Below are 14,702 nucleotides of genomic sequence, written 5' to 3' on the forward strand. Positions count from 1 at the left end.
AGGAAGAGCAGGGGAGTCTTACCCAACTGTGTTCAAAGAAAATTTTAAAAATACACCATTTTTTTAATGCCCCGATGATTTTTCTCCCGGGTGTTGCTCGCAGCAGTGTCCTGGAGATTAATCTTTCATTGCTGGAGACTTCAGGACAGCTCTAGAGCTGATGGTAGTGAACCTCAGCAAGAAGATATTGAGCAAGATAAAATGATGATAAATTAAAGATGAATGGTACTCCCAGTTGCAAAATGTGGACTTTGAGTGTCATGGGTGAGATATGGGGCTCGATTTTAGGATCGTGTTTCCGGTGGGTTCCCAGCGGGGTGGCCCCGAAAATCCCGATCTCCGGTCACGTGAGCGGATCGCGACGAAATCCCGGCCACTTCCGGGTACCGCGCTGACGTGCGGGGCTGCGCGCGCAAGCCCCGCTGGTGGGAATCCCGCAGGCAATTAAAGCCAGCGGGGTTCCACTTGAGAGTACTTACCTTGCTCGTTGTGGTCAGTTAATGAGCTGAAGCAGCTGTCAAAAGAGGAAGTGTGGGATTTTAGGTTCAAGGCAGTGAGTTTCCCACACTGGGGGAAACAGTCTCCCTCCATCCAGGCGTGTTGCAGCCAGCAGCCTGTGGCAGGTGCCAAGGTGCGCTCCACGGGGGAGAGCCCTCACCCACGCAGGAGGCCACCGCGTCACATAGGGCAACCCCTGCCCTCCACCACCCCCCGCCAAGCCAGAGGACAGACCGACACGAAACCGCAGCCCCAGTCCGAGGAACCACACACCTACCCTGCACAACCCCTCAGACCAACACCTGCCAGTTGGGTGGTGTGTGGAGACCCTCGGAGGACGAAGAGCATGACCAGCACCAGCAGCCTCGCAGTCCACGCCGTCCGCCGCAGAGACGTGGATCCCCCCAACATGGTGTTGTTGCACGCCCACCTGCACAGCAGGAGGGAGGGCTACCGCAGAGAGAGACGCGTCGCAGAGGGCACTACCCTCGCCACAGGGTCCACAGACCGAGGCGCAGCTCCCCGGACCTCTCCGAGCAGCAGTGCACAGGGAGGCGCAGATTCGCTCGACATGTAGTCGTGGAGATATGCAGCCTCTTTCATGCCGAGCTGCTCCTGGCTGGCCCCAGCACCAACTGCTTACCTGTCGCTGGCAAAGTCACCACTGCCCTCCACACCTTCTCCTCCGCATCCTTCCAGGGTGCAGCCGGCTACACCGCCGATGTCTCTCAGTCGTCTGCGCGGACGAGCCCTGCAAATACACCTGCACCTACTCTGCAGTAACACGATGGGTGGCATCAGTGGTGGGTCCTCATAGTGATACCCAGGAGCGGGCATTATTGGACACAACGGACAGGATTCGCGGAGACATGGCAGTGGTGGTGTCAATATAATGTGTGCTGTTTGTTGCTCTGAAATTCAATATGGGTAACACCCATGACAAACCCTCAGACACCCTTGTGCACCCCCTTCATGCTGACGAGACGTTTGCCTTACGCTGCCTACTGCACATATGTGATGCATGCCCTGTGGCTGCAGCACAGGTGGTGGCAGGTTGAGTGAGGCTGGCCGTGAGGGAGATGCACGAGAGGGTGAGTATGGGATGGAGCAATGAGATTGTATGAGGAGTGGGTTGCGTGTTAGTGGCAGGGTGAGTACTGGCGAGGTGAGTAGGTGGAGGTAAGATGAGGATGGGGTGTGAGTGGGTATGAAGGGTGATGTGACAGAATAGTGTTGGCGGTGCCGAAGGAGATGTGGGGTGGGGGCAGTGTTGTGGCAGACGGAGTGTAGGGGAAAGACTTCGTGTTCTCACTGCGGCTGACCTACTGCGGTCATTGCAGCGCCTCCTGCACTGTATGCAGGTGGGCGATATGTTGGTGGCGCAGGTGACCCCCTCTGCAACCTCGAGCCAGGCCTTCTTGGTGGCAGAGGCAGGCCGCTTCCTCCCGCCCGCCGGGGGGAAGATCTGTGTCCTCCCCCTCCTCCTCACCCCATCTGATGATACCTGGGGTGAGGCATCATTAAACTGGGAGCAGCCTTCCCCCTGGGCTGCTCCATGCTGCAATTTGTCCCATTGGTTGCAGCATCTGTCAGTGGAGGACTGCCCCTTTAACTAGAGAGCCTCCAGCTGACAGATCGTACTGCGCATGCGCAGCCCGACCGACGCGCAGGCCAGCGCCGTGGACCCCGGAGGAGCAGGTAATTGATTCCTATTAGTGGGTTGCCTGCTACGATCGCGTGGGCAACCCACTAATTTCGCCGAGCGTGTTGACCACGCTCCCGGAGGACCACCCGCTGGGAACCCACAGGCCTGCTAAATTCGGGCCCATGAATTGTATTTCCTTGTTTCATCATCGTATGTTCTGGTGCGTAGTTACAACTAAACTGATAAAAGTTTGCTACGAATTTTACTTTTGAAAGGAATATTTTTGATGCCAAGAATGCAGAGTGACCTCTGTGAATGAAATGGATTTTTTTTGTAGTATTGTCCATTCCTAATTATGAAAATATTTCATAACCAATATATTGTTAAACATATCTCAATGTGTTGTTTTTAGTTCTTAAAATTAAGTGTTAAATCCTGGATTTATATTTGAGAATGTCAACAATTTATTTTAAAAACTGCATCAAAAGACAATTTCTATTGCAAAATGAGTTAATATTCATAACGTTAAGGATGATGAATAAATAATTCAATTCAATTAATTCAGGAATCAGATTATATTAGCTGTCTCTCCTTCGTTGAATTGCCAATCCTGATCGACTGGAGTCGGTCATTTTAATTTGTCAATAGGCCACTGAAGTGATTTGTAGAGATATTGATTTTTTTGGGGTGGTAATCAGACGCGCAAAAAATAGGCCTGGAATTTCCTTGGTCGTGCTCCCACTCCGATGCGGTAACTTTGACGGAAATCCCTTTTACATGTGTGAGCAGGGTTTCCGCTGCAGTTACGTGGTCGGAGTGGGAGCAGCTCTGAGAAAATTCCCGGCCGTGGTTTTACTGACTGTGAAATAACTTACTCCTACAGGATGCTTCTGTTCCGTTCCACTCCCCGCCCTCTTGGCAGAATCTCTCCGTATTGCCCTGTAACAGAAATAAATAGCACTAACTAGAAAACAGAGTGACCCGGAAGCAGCATCCTGCACCTCTAGAAGACTGTTCGTAAAATGCCAATTTTTTGTTACAGTCAAATCAATAATGCAAATGGCAGTGCGCTCAAGTCCATGTGATCTTCTGGACTGGTTTCGATCGCCTGAGAGGGTTGGAGAGGAATTTTCCAGAGTGTTTCTTCCCTTATTGTGGAATTCCCTCCCCAAACTTCTCTGCCTCCTTTAAGATGCTCCTTAAAACCTACTTCTTTGACCAAGCTTCTGATCACCTGCCTAATATCTCCTTATGTGGCTAGTTGTCAAATTTTGTTTGGTAACGCTCTTGTGAAGCGCCTTGGGACGTTTTACTACATTAAAGGTGCTTTATAAATGCAAGTTGTTGTTGGGCCCGGGTTTTTTCTCTGTTTTAATGCCTCTATCAGCAGATTACATGGCTGTGGAAAGGGGGGGGGGGCGGCGGCAGTGGGGTGGGAGTAGGAATTGTCTAGTCATGAAGCTCCAGCCATCTGGTGTGGGGCAGGCTTGATGGACCAGCTAGTCTTTTCCTGCCCATCAATTTCATATGTTCGTATGTTGTACCACTAGGGTGGACAAGCTGAGGATACTGTTCACCAGAAGTTGTAAACCCTTAGTTAAAAATGCAATCTAGCGCCCTCACTGGCTCAATTAGGTATAGCGGCGAGTAACTAAGCCATATAGAAAAATAATTAAAGACAACTCCCCTAGTCCAGTTAGCAGTGGAACCATGCAGACCAGCTAAAGTCCAAGGTGCAATCCCTGATCTGTGCTGAGTTAGCTGATCTTGGTCAGGGTGGCAGTGTGAATGCTACCCTGACTAAGATGTCCCGGGCCACCTTTGAGTTGAGGGAGGGAGGGGAAAAGTTGGCCAGGGTAGGCAACCTTGATGGCTCTCCAGCTGTGGAACCATGACTGGAAGTGTCTGTGTGTGGACAACAGGCAAAGGCATGGGCTGGGATTTAACTTTAGATGTCCCCAATTGGGGTTGTTCTCCTTCGAGCAGAGAAGGTTAAGGGGAGATTTAATAGAGGTGTTCAAAATCATGAAGGGTTTTGATAGAGTAAATAAGGAGAAGATATTTCCAGTGGCAGGAGGGTCGGTAACCACAAGACACAGGTTTAAGTTAATTGGCAAAAAAAGCCAGGGGGGAGATGAGGGAATTTTTTTTACACAGAGAGTTGTTATGATCTGGAATGCACTGCATGAAAGGGCAGTGGAAGCAGATACAGTAGTAATTTTCAAAAGGGAATTGGATAAATACTTGAAGGGGAAAAATTGGCAAAACACCAAATGCCGACCTTGCCGGCAAGGAGTCAAAATGGTGAGAAATTGGGAAATAAATGCAAACTGCTTTTCAAAATATTAAAGTAATGAAAAGTCTTCAATTTTTTCCCTATTTTTCACCTGGATTTAATCTTGCCGGAAATTAAAAACAAAGAACCCTAGGCCAGCAGGAGTAGGCCTTACCGTCCCTCGAGCCTGGTCCGCCATTTAATAAGATCATGGCTGATCTTCGACCTCAACTCCACTTTCCCGCCTGATCCCCATATCCCTTGATTCCCCGAGAGTCCAAAAATCTATCGATCTCAGTCTTGAATATACTCAACGACTCAGCATCCACAGCCCTCTGGGATAGAGAATTCCAAAGATTCACCACCCTCTGAGTGAAGAAATTCCTCCTCATCTCAGTCCTAAATGGCCGACCCCTTATCCTGAGACTATGACCCCTAGATTTCGACTCTCCAGCCAGGGGAAACAGCCTCTCAACATCTACCCTGTCGAGCCTGCTAAGAATTTTACACGTTTCAATGAGATCACCTCTCATTCTTCTAAACTCCAGAGAATATAGGCCCATTCTTTTCAATCTCTCCTCACAGTACAACCCTCTCATCCCAGGAATCAATCTAGTGAACCTTCATTGCACCGCCTCTAAGGCAAGTATATCCTTCTCTCCCGATTTTCATTCCCATTGAAGTCAGTGGAATGGCGTGAGGTGTAAAACAGACTGCGAATTCACTATTGTCTGTTTTACACTATCGCTCAAAGTCAAAATGACCCCCTTATATCAGAGGTCAAGGTCTGACAGGATGTTAGTGAAAAGCCAAGTACAGGTAGGAACATAGGAATATAGGAACAGGAGTAGGCCATTCAGCCCCTCGTACCTGCTCCGCCATTTGATAAGATCATGGCTGATCTGTGATCTAACTCCATATACCTGCCTTTGGCCCATATCCCTTAATACCTTTAGTTGCCAAAAAGCTATCTATCTCACATTTAAATTTAGCAATTGAGCTAGTATCAATTGCCGTTTGCAGAAGAGTGTTCCAAACTTCTACCACCCTTTGTGTGTAGAAATGTTTTCTAATCTCGCTCCTGAAAGGTCTGGTTCTAATTTTTGGACTGTGCCCCCTACTCCTAAAATCCCCAACCAGCAGAAATAGTTTCTCTCTATCCACCCTATCTGTTCCCCTTAATATCTTATAAACTTCGATCAGATCACCCCTTAACCTTCTAAACTCCAGAGAATACAACCCCAATTTGTGTAATCTCTCCTTGTAACTTAACCCTTGAAGTCCGGGTATCATTCTAGTAAACCTACGCTGCACTCCCTCCAAGGCCAATATGTCCTTCCGAAGGTGCAGTGCCCAGAACTGCTCACAGTACTCCAGGTGCGGTCGAGCCAGGGTTTTGTATAGCTGCAGCATAACTTCGGCCCCCTTGTACTCCAGTCCTCTAGATATAAAGGCCAGCATTCCATTAGCCTTCTTGATTATTTTCTGCACCTGTTCATGATACTTCAATGATCTATGTACCTGAACCCCTAAGTCCCTTTGGACATCTGCTGTTTTTAACTTTTTACCATTTAGAAAGTACCCTGTTCTATCCTTTTTTGATCCAAAGTGGATGACCTCACATTTGTCTACATTGAATTCCATTTGCCACAGTTTTGCCCATTCACCTAATCTATCAATATCGCTTTGTAATTTTATGTTTTCATCTACACTGCTTACAATGCCACCAATCTTTAAATATATTTAAATGAGTTGAGACAAAAATAGAAGTACAATATATAAACAGGAATCTTTGTTACTGGAAAATAAAAACATGTTCAGGATTTATAACAACTTGCTTAAATTTGGGAAAAGGAGCAGGATCTCCAATCTAGTATTTTTGTATATTACAGACCCCCCCATTTTAACGTACACACATGATAAGATCACATGAATAGATACCTGTAACTCATAGCCGTAATCACACTGATATGTCACACTGCCTTGGTATTCGTAGCTGGTTCCTTTAATCGAGCCATGCAATGGAGGGAGTGGCTCCTCACAGGATACAGGGAAACACAAAATACCCGAAATTGGTGGATTCCAGAAACCATTCAGCTGAAACATCAGAAGGGAGATTAAAGCAGTGTTATACACAAGGCCCACGTGAAAGATGGTTACATTAAAAATCACCCTTTATCTCCCAGAATTATTATTTAGATGGCAGCAGTTACATTTGGTATCATTATTTTGACTGTATTATGCTTGTAAATTAACAAGTCTAAATATATTTATAATTCTTGTTGAGTTTGTGTTCACATCAAGGTGAGGAGTTGAAGATATCGGTACAAATGTCAGCATCAAGTACTGGCAAATCAGATAGAGCACTGCTGGCAGCGGAGTATAGCTCCCCCTGCCCACTGAATGTGTCTTAACTCTAATCTCAGAAGAGTGGCCTGTATTCCACTCATGGCCTTTCTGAGTGAATTTATCAACATAGGAACAGGAGTAGGCCATTCAGCCTCTTGACCCTGTTCCGCCATTCAATTAGATTATGGCTGATCCGTATCTTAACTCCATCTAACCGCCTTGGTTCCGTAACCCTTAATACCCTTGCCTAACAAAAATTGAACAATCTCAGTTTCAACATTTTCAATTGACCCCCAGCATCAATAGCTTTTTGGGGAGAGAGTTCCCGATTTCCACTCCCCTTTGTATGAAGTTCCTGACTTCCCTCCTGAATGGCCTAGCTCTGATCAACTTTATGCTAATCTATTCTAAATTGCTGCGAGTTTTGTGTTGTGGGCTCATGCTCATTAGGAGGTGGGGTGAGGCTGCCTGAACTCATCTCATGTGTGATGTGGAGATGCCGGTGACGGACTGGGGTGGACAAATGTAAGGAATCTTACAACACCAGGTTATAGTCCAACAGTTTTATTTGAAAATCACAAGCTTTCGGAGGCTTTTTCCTTCGTCAGGTAAGTGACCTGATGAAGGAGAAAGCCTCCGAAAGCTTGTGATTTTCAAATAAAACTGTTGGACTATAACCTGGTGTTGTAAGATTCCTTACATTCATCTCATATGTGGCAGACAGAGTGAGATAAACAAATCTTTCAGTCAGTCTGGCCTGGATTCTGAGCAAGGTCCCTAATTTAATCAGGCACTGTGCTAATCTCTTGGGCCTTGTCGTGTTCCTGTATTTTATTCACTACCAAACATTAGTTTAGGTTTCTGTTCCCATGAAAGGGCCTATTTTCAAGAAGCATCATTAAATAAAAATGGATTATCTCTGTTAATTTGTGAGTTAGTGACAATATAAACATGGTGAGAAGAATTCCTCAGATCACCATTTCTAGCTAAATCGTAAACCTATTCTTTTAGAAAACTTTTATTTTGCCAGAAACAATGAACAAGGGGAATCTTCCTGCTATGGTTATGATGCCATTAACAAATAACAACCAAAGGAAACCTTCTGCTGTCTGATGATACCAGAACTGAGAGGGTGCAACTATCAGGAAAGACTGAACGGGCTGGGGCTCTTTTCTCCAGAAAAGAGAAGGCTGAGCGGGCACTTAGCAAAGGTCTTTAAAATTATGAAAGGGTTTACATAGAGAAGATGTTTCCGCTTTTCGGGGGAATCCAAAACTAGGGACAATAAATATAATATAGTCACAAGTTCAGGAATTCTAATAAGGAATTCAGGTGAAACTAGAGAGTGGTTAGAATGTGGAACTCACTACCATATGGAGTGGTTGAGGTGAATAGCAAAGAAGCATTTAAGGGGAAGCTATATAAACACACAAGGGAGAAAGGAATAGAAGGGTGTGTAAATAGAATGGGAGGAGGCTTGTGTGGAGCATAAATGTCAGCACAGTCCTGATTCTGTGCTATAAATTCTATGTAATTCTCCTGATATCTTTACTTAGATTGATGAATAAAGATATGTCTATATGTGTCATCAACTATGTAGGGCTTGATTTAGTCTATGCAATGCCTATGGAAGGCCACCCCATACAATGGTTTCCTGTGATACATGCTTTGAATTATTTATATACCTTCAGCGTGTAAGAAATGAACTATCCATCTGACTGGAAGCAGTACAGGATTTCACTGCCGATCACCAGGAAGCTGCAACACTATCCCTTTTTTTCAATAATAGAAGTCTTGCCAATGTTAATTGATTTGAAGGATCACAGTGCAAGTTAAAGAAAAAATGTTTTATGCAACATTTTATATCAAAGAATTTAATATCATCTCATTACTTAACATTGGATTATAAGATTATTTTATTGGTTGGGTTAACTCTGCATCACTATAAATCCAAGGACATTGACAAGTGTAAAACAATAGGGCATTTCTGATGACTTGAAGAATAAATGCCCTGTGTTGTGTGGTACTGAGAGACACAGGGAGATTTCAGGTTCAGTCCCTAGTCTGCGCTAACTTAGAGGAACTCAGTCCTGGTAATGGTGAGACACCACAACCAAAAGATTTATATGAGGCCTTTCACAATCTCAGGACGCCCCAAAAGCACATTAGAGTCAATGTTGTAATGTAGGAAATGCAGCAGCCAATTTGCACACAGCAAGATCCCACAAACAGCAATGTGATAATGACAAGTGATGTTATTTGAGGGGTAAATATTGACCAGGTTACCAGGGAGAACTCCCCCACTCTTCTTCAAAGTAGTGTCAGGGGATCTTTTACATCCACCTGAGAGGGCAGACATAGTTTCACATCCACCTGAGGGGCCTCAGTTTAACATCTCATCCGAAAGACGGCACACATCTGACAGTGCAGCACCCCCTCAGTACTAGCACTGGAGTATAATCCTAGATTTTTGTGCTCAAGTCGCTGTAGTGGGATGTGAACCCATGACTTGCTAACTCAGAGGCGAGAGTGCTACCCACTGAGCCACAGCTGACCTTTGTGTCCCTTGCCTAGGAGGAAAAAATTGGCTAGAAGCACCAGCAGTCCTCATGGACGTGGCAATCCTTCCAATGTGAACTGAGGTGACAAGCGTCATTGTCTGGGCAGGGGAGAGGAATGCAAAATGGTTGGGCCTAATCGCGGGTGAAATCAACAAACACAGCGCAGACCAGGAATTGAACCGGGCCTTTCTGTTCTCGACGATTTTGCATCTACTGAATAATTGCAGAACACCAATGTGTATTGTCGGAACCATGTCACCTTAATGTATTTAAAAAGTGGGCAGTGCATTTGTCCCCAGTGTTTTACATCAAGTGAATAACCTGCTTAACTTATGTTTCAATCATAGAATCATACAGCACAAAAGGAGGCCATTCGCCCCACCGTGCCTGTGCCGGCTCTTTGAAAGGGCTATCCAATTAGATCCTGCTCTTTCCCCAAAGCCGTGCAATTTTCTCCCCTTCAAGTATTTATCCAATTCCCTTTTGAAAATTACAATTGAATCTGTTTCCACCACCTTTCAGGCAGTGAATTCCAGATCATAATAACTCGCTTTGTAAAAAAAAACTCTTGTCATCTCCCCCTATGGCTCTTTTGCCAATTACCTTAAATAAACTGCTTTTCTTTGTAATAGAATTTTATTTAGAGCATTGTATGCAAATAATTCAGGGGAGAAGATTAAGGATCATGTCCTGGTTCACTTCCCATTATTTGCTTTGAATGGAACTCTAAGGCCTAGAATTTCGCTTAGGCCAGTTTTCAAGTGATCCCTGAGCCCGACAATGGATGCCAGAGGATCACGAGAAATTGGTCCTCATCTAAAATAATCGCGGCGAGCTGCCAGCTCCCGTTGTGTCTTCACAGGCATTTTCGGTCACCCCTTACGCAGAAATTGCAGCTGTCGTAGATATGGATTGGTACTACCTGGGGGTTGCCAACCCTCCAGGATTGCCCTGGAGTCTCCAGGAATGAAAGATTAATCTCTAGGTCACTGCTGCAAGCAAAAACCCGGGAGAAAAATCATATGAGTAATTAAAAAATAATGCGTTTTTTCTTCATTTTATTTAACCCTTTTGTTTCTTAATTGTAAAAAATATGGGAGATGGGGAGGAAAAAAAGGGCTGTTTTGCTGAGTGAGACGATTGGTGGCAGGAGGTCATGTGATGAAACATCCAGCCAGAGTTGGCAACCCAAGTGCTCCCAGATGTTAAATCTGCTTACTAAATTGTTTCTACAGTTATGGGAGTTAATTGATTTAGTTGCCTTCAGACAGATGGGAACGACATATATATATATATATATATATCAAGGAATTGATTATTTACATAGAATTATGTAGAATTTACAGCACAGAAACAGGCCATTCGGCTCAACAGGTCTATGCTGTGTTTATGCTCCACATGAGCCTCCTCCTACCCTTCTTCATCTAATCCCATTAATATATCCCTCTATTCCTTTCTCCCTCATGTGCTTATCCAGCTTCCCCTTAAATGCATCTATGCTATTCGCCTCAACTACTCCTTGTGGTAGCGAGTTCCACATTCTAACTACTCTCTGGGTAAAGAAGTTTCTTCTGAATTCCCTATTGGATTTATTAGTGACTCTCTTATATTTATGGCCCCTTGTTCTGGTCTCCCCCATAAGTGGAAACATCTTCTCTATGTCTACCCTAACAAACCCTTTTACAATCTTAAAGACCTCTATCACGTCACCCCTCAGTCTTCTCTTTTCTAGGGAAAAGAGCCCCAGCCTGTTCAATCTTTCCTGATAGGTATAACCGTACAGTTCTGGTATTATCCTAGCAAATCATTTTTTGCACCTTCTCCAGTGCCTCTATATCATTTTTAGAATATGGAGACCAGACCTATTCACTTGTTCATCTTAAGTTACCATGCTCCGTTATAATGCTGCACATGGCCTTCCTGATATCAACAGTCAAGTGATGATTAAATTTATAACACTTTTTCATAGCCGAATCACCAATCACTCTGGAGCTTTGAAAATGGTGCACGAATTACAAGATAGCTCAGTCTGGCCAACAGAACTATGCGGGCGATTTTCCTCTTCTGCCTGAAACAGGACACCAAGCTGGCGGAGCGGGCACAGCTGCCTGCCCAAAGCCGGTGTCGGGAGGCCCGAACCATTTTCCAGCTTGGGCCTCGGGTGAATGTCACCGACGAGCTGCAGGGACCGAACGGGCATTGATGCTCGCTAAAGCTTGCCTGCTGTGGAAGGGCGAGCAATCGGGCAGCTCCCACGTTGAGCCGGCTGTTAAGTTGGGGTCGGGGGAGCGGGGGGGGGGGGGGGCGGGGAGGAGCCGATCCTGGAGGGGATCGAGCATAGCCCGGAAGTGGCCCAAGTATTTTTGTGGAGCTAGGAGGATCCATCCTGTTCGTCCTGGCCCCACAAATATTCTCCCAACAAAACTTTTGGCCTGTTTCTTGAGTGTTATCAATGGTCTCTTTAAGAACTGCGGTTAGGCCACTCATTGCCTGGTACGAAAATGAAAAAGTACAAACAGATAATATACATCATGGCCAGTTTGATACCATGTTTAAATATCATATTGGAATCAATGTTCAGCAACATTGCTAGTACCTCAGTCCCAGCTGCTAGCCTCCTGTGGCTCAGTGGTAGCACCCTCACCTCTGAGTCAGAAGGTTGTGGGTTGCAAGCCCTACTCCAGAGACTTGAGCACAAAATCCAGGCTGACACTCCCAGTGCAGTACTGAGGGAGTGCTGCACTGTCGGAGGTGCCGCCTTTCAGATGAGATGCTAAACCAAGGCCCCGTCTCCCCTCTAAGCTGGATGTGAAAGATCCCACGGCACTATTTTGAAGAAGAGCAGGGGAGTTCTCCCCGGTGTCCTGACCAACATTTATCCCTCAACCAACATCGCTAAAAACAGGTTATCTGGTCATTGCCACATTGCTGTTTGTGGGATCTTGCTGTGTACAAATTGGCTGCTGCGCTTCCTACATTACAACAGTGACCACACTTCAAAAAGTACCTCATTGGCTGTAAAGTGCTTTGGGACAACCTGAGGTTGTGAAAGGCGCTATATAAATGCAAGTTTTTTCTTTTCTTTTTCACGTTGCAAGAAGAATGGAACCTCTTAGCCACAACACCTGGCTGTATGACGACAGCATTCCTACTAATTGTATGTCCTGTAACTTTACAGAGCCGGCAGTAACACAGCTTAATAAGAATAATCATACATACTTGCAAACTGTTATAGGAAGAATAATATGCCATGAGCAAATCTAATGCATTCCTACAGAATTCTTTTCATACCTAAAAAAAATATTGCTGACAGACCTTACCTGGCAGGTAGATAGGTTTGCTCCTGACATTCTGTGCCCTTCTTTACACGAGATGATAATACTTTCATTGACTGTAAATTCTGTTCCAGAGACAACAACATTTGCCTCATTGGTGAATGGCAGAGGGCAGGTCTGTGGTTTGCAGATAATATTATGAGTGGACCAAGAGCCATCTTCTAAACACACTAGTGTATCTCTCTCAGATTCCATTACATAGCCCTCTAAACATCTGCAGGAAAAGGCATATGATTTGCACAAGTTATTTTTGCCAAAGTTGAAATTTTTGTGTTTCAATTCTTGAATTTTCTACAAAAGTATGATTTTATATGCAATATTAATATTCAATAATGACTGACCAAAAATAGGCAACATTGTCTTGTTTGATTTCAGTACAAAAGTAATAATTAGGCAATGGTTGCCCATCTAAATATGTCCAACAGGAGCACTGCTGAGCACCATCAGATGGCAGATGGGAAGAATGCAGGTAATAATCAGTAGATTAAATCCATCTGGAGGATGTGGAAATATTTATGGCAAGAGATCAATTTCTGGGCAACATACTGGCATAATTTGGAACAGCGACAGATAATCTTGGTGCATCACTGCACCATGGGTACAGATTCCCAATCTGGCAAGTTCTTGATTCCACCTATAGACCAGGTGCTTTCCCCTGGATCAGAGGGATAGTTGAAAGAGGGAACGAAATTCTCCTGTTTGCGTTCAAATCCCTCCACGGCCTCGCCCCCCCCCTCCCTATCTCTGTGACCTCCTCTAGCCCAACACCCCTCCGAGATCTCTGGCTCCTCCAATTATAGCCTCATGTGCACTGCCGATTTCCACCGCCCCTCCATCGGCGGCCGTGCCTTCAGCTGCCTATGCCCCAAGCATTGGAATTCCCTCCCTAAACCTCACCGTCTTTAAGACATCCCTCAAAACCGACCTCTTTGACCAAGCTTTTGGTCGCCGGCCCTAATACCTCCTTGCGTTGCTTGGTGTCAATTTTTATCTGATAACATTCCTGTGAAGCACCTTGGGAGGTTTTAAGATGTTAAAGGCACTATATAAATGCAAGTAGTAGTAGTAGTAGTTGTTGTTGTTGTTAGGGCAACTCACCCAGGGCAGTCTCCCTGAACCTCCAGCGTGGAGTTCAAGTATAGGTTTATTCAGAGATCTGGGAGTAAATTGTCTGCCCACTCTGTTATCTAAATACCGTTCTGCAGCCCGGAGAAAGTTAAGGAGAGGAGGGAGGGAATAAAATAAATGAGAAGAATGGCTGGCAAAGGAAATGAAATATGCTTCTGTCTTGAAAGATTTACAAGGATGATACCAGAACCGAGAGAGTACAATGATCAGCAAAGACTGAACAGGCTGGGGCTCCTTTCTCTAGAAAAAAGAAGTCTGAGGGGTGACCTAATAGAGGTCATAACATCTACCCTATCAAACCCTGTCATAATTTTAGAGATGATGTTTCCACTTGTGGAGAAGTCTAAAACTAGAGACCATAAATATAAGATAGTCACTAATAAATTCAATAAGGAATGCAGGAGAAGCTTCTTTACCCAGAGAGTGGTTAGAATGTGGAACTCATTACCACAAGGTGTAGTTGAGGTGAATAGCAAAGATGCATTTAAGGGGAAGCTAGATAAGTACATGAGGGAGAAAGGAATAGAAGGATATGCTGATAGGGTTAGATGAAATAAGGTGGGAGGAGGCTCGTGTGGAGCATAAACACTGGCACAGATCAGTTAGGCCAAATGGCCTGTTGCTGTGCTGTGAATTCTATGTAAAGTAAATTTAGATTAAAACAAAATGAGAAAATTGAAATGAAGAAACATCTGCTATAAGGAGTCTATGGAGTAGATTTATGGGCATTGTTGATCATTATGAGGGCGTCACTAAACACTGGGAGATACCAGGAGATTGGAAGCAGGTTAATATAGTACCCATATTCAAAAAGGGTGACAATTTGGACACAGGTAACTACAGACCCATTAATCTTATTTCAATCCTATGTAAAATATTGGTATCGATCAGGTGTAAACTTGAAGATTACT

The 14,702-nt window shown here is 44.8% G+C and overlaps 1 protein-coding gene across 1 annotated transcript in view; it reads right to left on the bottom strand.

Moving 5' to 3' along the window:
• Positions 1-14,702, bottom strand: part of svep1 (sushi, von Willebrand factor type A, EGF and pentraxin domain containing 1) — a 204,790-nt gene that overhangs the window by 46,154 nt on the left and 143,934 nt on the right. Inside the window, exons 39-41 of the mRNA XM_067983570.1 lie at positions 12,649-12,877; positions 6,360-6,515; positions 3,019-3,082 (exon numbers count right to left, since the gene is read on the bottom strand). Coding sequence (XP_067839671.1) covers positions 3,019-3,082; positions 6,360-6,515; positions 12,649-12,877 — 449 coding nt within the window. The remainder of the gene's footprint in view (positions 1-3,018; positions 3,083-6,359; positions 6,516-12,648; positions 12,878-14,702) is intronic.

Source organism: Heptranchias perlo, chromosome 4 (genome assembly GCF_035084215.1).
Source record: "Heptranchias perlo isolate sHepPer1 chromosome 4, sHepPer1.hap1, whole genome shotgun sequence".
In the NCBI taxonomy this organism is placed as follows: Eukaryota; Metazoa; Chordata; class Chondrichthyes; order Hexanchiformes; family Hexanchidae; genus Heptranchias; species Heptranchias perlo.